The sequence below is a fragment of the Hypanus sabinus genome, chromosome 6 (genome assembly GCF_030144855.1).
Source record: "Hypanus sabinus isolate sHypSab1 chromosome 6, sHypSab1.hap1, whole genome shotgun sequence".
NCBI classification, from domain to species: Eukaryota; Metazoa; Chordata; class Chondrichthyes; order Myliobatiformes; family Dasyatidae; genus Hypanus; species Hypanus sabinus.
Genome location: NC_082711.1, coordinates 27,559,369 through 27,568,675, shown reverse-complemented (window position 1 = coordinate 27,568,675; position 9,307 = coordinate 27,559,369). Strand labels below are relative to the sequence as shown.

The 9,307-nt window shown below is 42.1% G+C and overlaps 1 protein-coding gene across 1 annotated transcript; it reads left to right on the top strand.

The window, feature by feature from the left end:
• Window positions 1-3,773: 3,773 nt before the first annotated feature.
• mnx1 (motor neuron and pancreas homeobox 1) lies at window positions 3,774-7,442 on the top strand. Its single transcript, XM_059971317.1, has 3 exons — window positions 3,774-4,248; window positions 6,413-6,573; window positions 7,020-7,442. The coding sequence occupies exons 1-3, from the start codon at window positions 3,774-3,776 to the stop codon at window positions 7,305-7,307; spliced, it is 924 nt and encodes a 307-aa protein (XP_059827300.1). The 3' UTR covers window positions 7,308-7,442.
• Window positions 7,443-9,307: the final 1,865 nt, after the last annotated feature.

Below are 9,307 nucleotides of genomic sequence, written 5' to 3'. Positions count from 1 at the left end.
ATTGTGTATCACATCCCAAGCAATACGAGGACCTGCAGCAAAAGTTTTATTTTGCTTAATATGTTCCCGGGGAAGAAATAATAAGAAACCAATTCCTATTGATTTCTTATTTTCATCCCTCCTGATGAAGGGGGGGGGGGGGGTTCGGCCCGAAACGTAGTTATTACCTCCTCCCATAGATGCTGTCTGGCCTGCTGAGTTCTGCCAGCATTTTGTGTTTTTAAGAAACCAATTCTGTTGTTCGTGTTTCCGAATAGTATAGAGACTTTGGTGTGAAAGGGGTCAGTAAATTAAGCAGGCCAGATAGGGGTGGGGCGGGAAAGAGAGAAAAAGTGGGTGGGGGAAAGAAAGGGACGATAAAGGGGAGAAACAGTGATGGAAACAAAGAGGAAGTCAGGGTGGCTGGCATATCCGAGTTCGTTGAGCTTCAGCTTGGTCTAGCTTGTTCTTTTACAGGAATGTGACCTTGAAAAAGAAAAAAGAAATGGAATCTATACTAATCTCAATTGAACACCTTTACTGCATGTTTTTTCTTCCGTGTGGCCGGCTGCACAACACAAAGTATTGCATTATTTTTGTTTAAGAAGCTATTTTGTTTCCAACTAACAGTAAAGCGTAAAAAAAAATCGGACTATGAGAGCTGAGAGAAAGATTGTGATTTTCCTTAGAAAAACTCTTGTTTTTACCCTCCATATTTACTACCAATACCAGAATAGCAGGAGATCCCTCGCGTTAATTAACATCATATGAAATAATCGGGCTATTGTATTAATATAAATAACGAATTATTTTGCACGTTCCCAAATTATGAGGGGAAAGAGATAGAGATCACTCATTTCACTTAACGTGGCATCAATTTCTCAAAAAAAGGAGACGAAGTTATTCAACGGTGCAACATGCCTGCGGAACAACTTAAATCTTCATGGACGCAGTTCTTGCAATAAAGGTGTTTTCAAGTTTGAAAACATCAACCATCGATACAGTTTTGACTAATTGTGGCTATTTGTTTCTAAAACAAAGGAAATTGTAAAGTTTTATTTTGAAAACCGATCGGAGTCAGTTCTATTTTCAGATGGTTAAATTGGAACGACACGGGCGATGGGGAACTAAAATGCCCGCAAAATGACTAGCAGAAATCCTCGGGAAGGTAATGGATTTGATCTGTGCCTTGTTGATTTCCCCTGAGCAAATAAGCCTTTGATGCAGTCACAGTGAGAGTGGTTAGCTGATGAATTGACAAAATGTAATCAGCTTTATTGGGAAACGGGTTACGGAGAGCTGGGTGTCAATAATTCCGATCATGACCCGTTCATCCATTAAGTGGAGCTGTCTGATTAGGCCGATGAAGGTCCGGTGCGTTCTGTAAAGAAATTGCTTTCATAAACTTACCATTATTATCCGTCTATGTAAGCTGCCTCTTCGGGGATGAGGCAGAAGGGTCGTTATCCATCAACATCGTAATATATCACAATCTTGTTACTTTATGTCAAAATGTTACGGACAGATTTGTTTCACAAATATGGCCTGCCTGCAGTAGATGGGGTCCTGATGTTTAGCTGACTATCGATGATTGCATCACGTTCTACGACATCTTTTTTTACAAATGCCTTTATCTACAGCAGAATCAATCCTCGAAATGCTGCGAAAGCGGCTGCCGCAAACCCAAATTAAACGGGGAAAGGTGGTGGCGATGGTTCCTTTCTTCTCGGTGTTCCTGTCCATGTGTCAGAGAAAAAAAAAATCACATGCTGCAGTACTGGTCTAGTGAAGCAGCTTCGCAACCGAGAGTACTTTAAAGTTGGTGACTCCTTATTCAGGATTTAAAGAAACGGTCTCGTCCGATTTTTAAAAAAATATACTACATTATACTTATGTAAACTTATTTATCGTAAACTGTCCATTACATTTTGAAGCTGTGAAAAAATTTGATTCCTTGTGGTTAATAAAATTAAGAAATCTTTTCACAGAATGTTACGATGATGGCCCGATAGATTTTAAGATATCAGGTCAATCGAGGGACCAGTGACCTACTTCTGCTTCAGTTCCTTACGTTCTTACGCTTATCTGGTGTATAATTAGAAGTTAGCAGAAGTCACCGAACATAAGAATCAAGACTCTTTACAGTAGAACTATGAAAACAATACGTAATCGAGATATTGTTTTTTTTCACTTTGTAACAGTCTTTCAAATTTGAAGGGGGCTTAACGATGTGGGAGTAAAGGCTTCGGGGATTGCTAATGAGAAGGTCTAGTTTATTATTAACCTTCCTGAAGTAAACGAGCTCAGGTAAAAACGAACTGCCGGGATTTTCAAATGTGTGGTATCCACTGACGTTTCAAGCCATTCACAACTCTGTTGCAAATACGTTGCAGTATTTTCGTAAGTGCAAAACGATACCAACAAAACACTTGCAAAAATGTTGCTTTTTTTTTGTTTTAAGTCACTTTAGGTCTACTCTTCCAGCATCTGCATCTTGTTTCTTAGCTGTACTCTTAATGCCTAGTCCCCGGGTTGTTTATTTAATCCAATCAACCATCTCAGAGCTGAACGAGGGAAAGGCTTCACATGAACTGAGGAAAGAAAGCCCGAAGAGTGCATTTTGCACAGTCGCTTACAATGTGTCCTTTTCATAAAATAAAGCACATAGTAGGTATTTGCTTGCGTTCTCACACCTCTTGCGCGTGTGTATGTAGGGGGAGGGGAGGTGGTTGGTATTAGTACATGGGGGTTGGTTAACAATATCTTCAGTCAACACAGGTGCATGAACTCGTGTTAGGTGAAATAACCGCGGGCAAAATAAGTGGTAAATTTTAGCAGAACAGTTCACACCGGATTCCTTCTCATAATGAACTGCGGCCTAAAATTCTGTTTGTTTATATACCATCGACTATAGACGAAACAGTCTAAACCTTCAATTTCTATCCTTAAAAATCATGACACAAGCACAGACTATAACATTATCACAAGATATTCTGCAGATGCTGGAAGTCCAGAGCTACGCACACAAAACGTTGGAGGAACTCAACAAGTCAGACAGCATCTATGGAAATGAATGAACAGTCAACGTTTCGAGTCAAGACCCCTCATAAGACTTTTAATGCTATTGGGTCTTTTGCTTTTTATTTTATTTCTAATCACACAGGAACCAGCCTCTCTGGAGTTCTCCAAATTTCAAAGTATTTCCCAGCCTCATACTGGAGCTAAATCTCAGAGGGAGGAAAAGAATTAACACCTTTAATTACTTTAATTGTGGAGATTATCTCCTCCAATAACAAACAGTGGCTTATTCTCAAATAATGTTGATGACGGCAACGAATGGGCGAGGAAGGTGTCAATAAGTGGACCAATCGCCGTAAATAATGCGGTAAATAGGCGTGACGTTCCAAGAATTGGCCAATCAAAAATCCGAGTTCGCCGATTCTTTCCCGCAAGTTTGCCTATCAACCAATGGGGATCGGAACGTGTGAGAAGTTGAACAGGGGAGCTCTTGAAATCAGCAGATTCAACCTATTGAAATGTTTCAAAGCTTCAGAGCAGTGACCAATAGAAACTTAGCTACGCGCAGGGAAGAATGGCTTCACCAATGGGATAGAGGTCAGGATCTTCAAGTGTGAAATACTGAACCAAGGTGGAGCTGAACGCTGCTGTCTAGTAAATACAGGAAAAGAACTAACCGTATCTGCAGGAAGCGAGAACGGATCGTGGCATCGTTTTCTTTCCAACAAAATCTGGCGTGTTACTTTTCCTCCCACGGTGTGGAATAAAAAAAGCCGATGGAAAAATCCAAAAACTTCCGAATCGACGCGCTCCTCGCCGTTGATCTGCCCAAACCGCAAACTTGTTCGCCCCTTCTTGCAACTTCACCCCCGTCCTCCAGTGCCAGCCCTCCTATGCTTGACCAACACCCGGCCACCTCCGACTGCCTGCGCACTGATAGCCCGTCACCGCCGAGACTGACTCTCGGGAACCTCATGTCTAAACCTGGCTTCCTGAGTGTTCAGCAGCATCCCGGGATGACCAGCCTTCATCCCCACGGGGCCATCCCAGCGTCGGCTCTCTACGGCCACCCGGTTTACACCTACTCGGCGCTGACGGGCCAGTCCGGCGCCTTGCCGTACCCTTATCCCCAGCTCGCAGGCACTCATCACTCGGAGCCAGTCAAAGTGACGGCCGGGACGTTTCAGATAGACCAGTGGCTTCGAGCCTCGACAGCCGGCATGATGCTGCCTAAAATGCCGGATTTCAACGGTAAGCGTCCCCTTACTTTCTAGAAATAGAAGTGAAAAAATATGCAAATGCAAAATTTACTATTTGTATCTAGAAATTATAAAATCAGTTAAGATATTGAACTATTGATTGTATGATTAGACCTCTAAAGGATGTAACGATATCAGAACAGTGGTATTGCATAATCGTTAAACTCTGTTAATCTTAGATTAGTTGTGCGCCATTTGACAGCAAACCATTCGTAAATAAGTTTTCAGGTCGCATTTTTACTGCATTAAAATTATTTACGAGGGAAACAACAGCAAAATAAACATACCAACTGTACACGTTAATATTGTAAATGTGAATATACGGCTGTCGCTGTGCATTTGAAAAACAAGCTGCAACCTCGGCTAAATGAAATATATTTCTTTCTAAGAACCTTATATCAGCTCGGTTTCCAATCACGAAGTTCACTTTCTCTTCTCTTCCCCCCCCCCCCCCCCAACTTTATAGTCAGATTGGTGCTTGATTGTGGAAAATGCAAAATGGTGGGTTTAGATACAATAGCTTATGTAAGTAAAACAATCGTTCAGCCGCAAAGATGCGAGATGGTACAATGTACTGATTTTAAGAATACTTAAAAAAAGAAAAAGTGATTTTGGATTTTTTTTCCCTTTGGTGTGAAAAATTCCTGAGTAGGGAAAAAATACCAATTCCGCGAGGAGCGAATATCCTCCAAACCTGAATCTCAGACAAGGTTTCGGTGGCGATTAAATGGGGAAAAGGGAAGCAAAATGGGCGGATAATAGCCGGCTGAAAGTGGCAAGGTGGTGTTAAAATCTCAGCACTGTTGCTGTTTGCAGAAGAGAGACTGGGCTTTTTGTTTCTGTCTATTGGAGCAGGTTTGTTCAAGATGAGGCAGTAAATAGCACCTTTTCTCTCCACCGTTTGCTGTGAATGGCGGGCTCTATACAAACCCAGCAACAATGAGCTGACAAATCCAACATGTGGCTTATTTATTAGCCTTTGCAAACGATTCTTTATTCGACCTGATTTTAGTACCCTGTGACACGAATTCTTTCTACGTGTTAGGATCCTTTCTCTTGGTTTGGATAAAATAAACACATTCCTTTGAGTTTAAAAAAAATCCAGATGCTATTAAAATATCAACAATCTGAATGTTCTCATGGTATCTTAATATTGATAGGAATTGAAATGATTTCTTAAACTCTCAGTGTCGTTTTAGTTATATGTTGGAATGAACCTATAGGTGTTATCACATTGGGGGTTAGCCGTGTACGATATTTAATCCCTGTGTGTTAGTTGGTATTGATTTAATTAAAGGATTGTCTGCTTTGCACTGGGGCTTAGAGGGGATGCCGATAAACGGTGGGCGTTCTCACTAAACAGAGCCAATCAACTTTCCCTGGGGATCTGAAGCTAATTTCACCTCTTTTCTATTGTACCTTTCATTGTCTGGCACATGTTAGTCCTGTGGGAAATCATCGTCCTTTCTAAAGGAACTGCTTTTAAATTGCTGGCCAATGTAGTATCTTAATACACCAAGAAATCACCGTTATGTCCACTGAAAAGGTTCTACATGTTGCTAATGACGATTAAACTTAACAGATGATTCGGTGTCGTGCAACCAGCGGATATAAATTGTTCTCTTAGTGCAGGCCGCGCAAATGATATGGATTTCATTTCGACTCTTGGAATTGCATCCCACAAATGATAAATATTGCCATAATCACACCTGAAACTGTTCCAAAATCATCTTAAATAAAGACTCGAGTTTTACATTCCAATTTAAGGACGATGCTATATTTAAAAATATAGCAGGTCGTTCGAAAATGCAGATTTGACGTTTCCACGAACTGATTCAAAATCTGGTTATTATTCAATGTTTAAAATTACAAAAATAAAACACTTGTCATTTGGCAATCCGGTTTATTAATTTACAATTTTTTTTTAGTTGCAGAGTGTGTGTATTTTAAAACCAAGCCTTTAGGAACGATCTAAATGTGTTAAGGATAGAAAAATACATAAACTCCCCTCCCAGACCGCAAACGGATAGGTTGATCAGAAAACTAGCGCTTACCTCTCCCCTCCCTCACTCCAGCCGTTGTACTCTGTAGCTATGGCAGGAATGTTAATTTGTTAAGGGCTGTTCATCTGTCATATTGTTGCTTCTGTTCCGCAGCACAGACACAGTCCAGCATGCTGGGGAAGTGCCGCAGGCCGCGGACGGCTTTTACCAGCCAGCAACTCTTGGAACTGGAGCACCAATTCAAGCTGAATAAGTACCTCTCTCGGCCCAAACGGTTCGAGGTGGCCACGTCCTTGATGCTCACAGAAACACAGGTAGGAGCCACCGGCGCATATTCAGCACAGACCAGTCATTTGATATAAACCGTCGGCAACTTTTAAGCTTTCAGTTTTAATTCAGAACCGTGTTTTTCAAACCGGGTAATTCGAACTGTGTTTTCGTTTGAATCTGTGTTGTGTGTGTGAACTATGTGCTTGTATGGGTTTCCAGCTTGTACCCCTTCCCCTCCCTCAGCTTCTTATTCTGGCTTCTACCTCTTTGCAGTCCAGATGAAGATAAATTCCTCCAGCATTTTGCGTTTGTTAATCCGGATTTCCAGTCACTCCTGAATCTCTTGTATGACTTATGTGGTGGGTTGGTTTTAAGGAAACTGTTTCCTGCTGTTTGTTATGTCCCATGTCTTACACTGTCCTCCTTTCTCACCTGCGCGTCTCCTTTTTTTTTAAATCTCGATCTCCTTCTCTCTCTTAAACCCCAAAAGGTTAAAATATGGTTTCAAAACAGACGGATGAAGTGGAAACGGAGCAAGAAGGCCAAAGAGCAAGCGGCCCAGGAAACGGTCAAACAGAAGGGGAAGACCACTGAGCACATGGCGAACGAGAAACCTGACATTGCCAAAAGCGACCAGAGCAAAAATTCCAGGTTAAGGAACGTTCGGGGCAGCGACGAGGAAGGAGGGAGTCTATCGTGTCCCTCGTCCGAATGTTCTTCAGACGAAGAACCCGAGCAGGTTCACACACACCAGGGCCCAACCATGAAAACTAAATAGAGCAGATCACGCCCCTCAGTCACTTGCACAGCGTCTCAGGAAGGCTCTGGACTGGCAAGTTTCTCTGAAGCCAGGTTCGTTTGTGTTTTTGCAGCTGAAGTTGCTCCATTGACGATGTTTCTTCGTCTCTAACCAATTGCCATAAACATACAGGTTCGTGTAACACTGAACGTTAAAAAGTGGAAAATTGCAAGACTGTACCGTCTTTATTTTTATATTGTATTTATAAGAACTGGCCCATAGTCATGCATGCTAAATTATTGTTTAGCTATAGTGTGCTGTTTCGCTCCTCTCCCCCCAATACAGTATATTGCAAGTACCGCTGTATATAACGCACAATAAATGTTTTCTATGGAACTCATCGCTGCGATTCATTTGAGTAAACTTTACGCCGCCCCGACTCCTTCGCCGTAGATGGCATAACGTCGAGGCAAAAATTATGGAGCCAAGTTTACTATAAAATAAAACAGGGTAAGACTCAATGTTGACCGCACCATTTTAAAGCCCTGCACAGCGGCGCTCCTCAATCCGAGAATCAAACGTTGCTACGTTTAGAATTACAGAATTAAACGCCGCTGCCTGAACCCGAACGAGGCAGCGCACACACACTTATTGCATCGGTGTAGAAGAGAAAGTTGAAACGAAAACCGGCGCTAGAGCTACACATGCCTGCATTGCTGCGCTCCCAACCGTCTGCTTTCTTATTCTGTGGGCGAGGCCGTTGTCCCCTGGACGTTATCACCTTTCCTCTCTCTGAAGGGCGGATGTTAATGATTCTGTCGGATCCATGCGAATGTGCCGTTCGGCAAACATTAAGATCGAGTAAAAACTGCAGAAACATCTAACACCCGGGTTGAAATTGCTTTATTTTAATAAACCTTCGGAACGGCAGTCATTAATCACCGTTGTGGAGGTAGAGCTCTCCCCTGTGATGTGGAAGTTCGCTCGTGGGCCATATGCTCAGCAGATAAATCAAACATTTATCACTTTCCCCTTCGTTGATTTTATTGATTTTTTTTTCAAACTTTCAAATATTTGCAAATAAATTATACGCAAAGGAGCTAGCGATAACTTCCTCCAGTCAACTGCGGATTGGGTCTGCGAGAGTAAACTGCATATATAAATTCCATCCTTTGTCTCCATTCGGTCAAAATAAAGACAGAAAAGATGGATGCATGTTTTATATAATTTTTCTCAAAGGTAGACTTTATTTCTAACATCGTTTTAGTTTCAATCGCTGTGCAGTTTAGCGGACAGGCAAATGGGGTGTAAAATTTCAGCTCCGACCTCACCGCTGGTGGGGAAGCACCCGAACATTAAACTTCAATCTGTTTTGAACCGCAGCGAGTGGACTTTGATAAAGATATTGTGTGCGTGAGCTGTGCCCTGCGTTGGCCCAGGACCATCGCGTTTTGCGAAATACGGCGGTGAATTAAGGGCTCGTTTTGTGTTCAGTTCTGTTTCACTCGATCGCGAATAGCTCTCACTCTCTCTGTTTCCCGATAGTGTGGCGAGACCCCGCAAGTCAACGTTATTACGGGGGAAATTTAAGAATATTTCCACCGATCCCATAAACATAACCCTTATTCTCTAGAATGTCAATGGAATGACGTTTTCTTAAAAGCCATAGGGTCGCGCTGGAGATAGTGTACGGGTGTTTGGACCATGAAGTTATCAATATCAATGAGTACTTGCAGGTTGAGAATTCGCTGGTTTATAAGCCTGGCAGGAAATATAAACTTCTGAAAGCACAACGGCCTTTTATTCCGTTTCATTGTCCTCAGTGCCCACACGGTTGGTGCGGAGCCGAACCATCCTCCATCTCAAGACCCAAGAACTAAGGCTTCAGTCTGCTTTCCGACGAAATTTTCAAACCCGAGATTTATACATTGCACGCAAGTTGTTTTAGAACATAAAATGTTCAGCTTTCTTTTTCCCCCTATACCGGGATATAAAATTAGCCAGTAAGGCGGTAAGTGGTGAAAATGTCATTTAAAAAA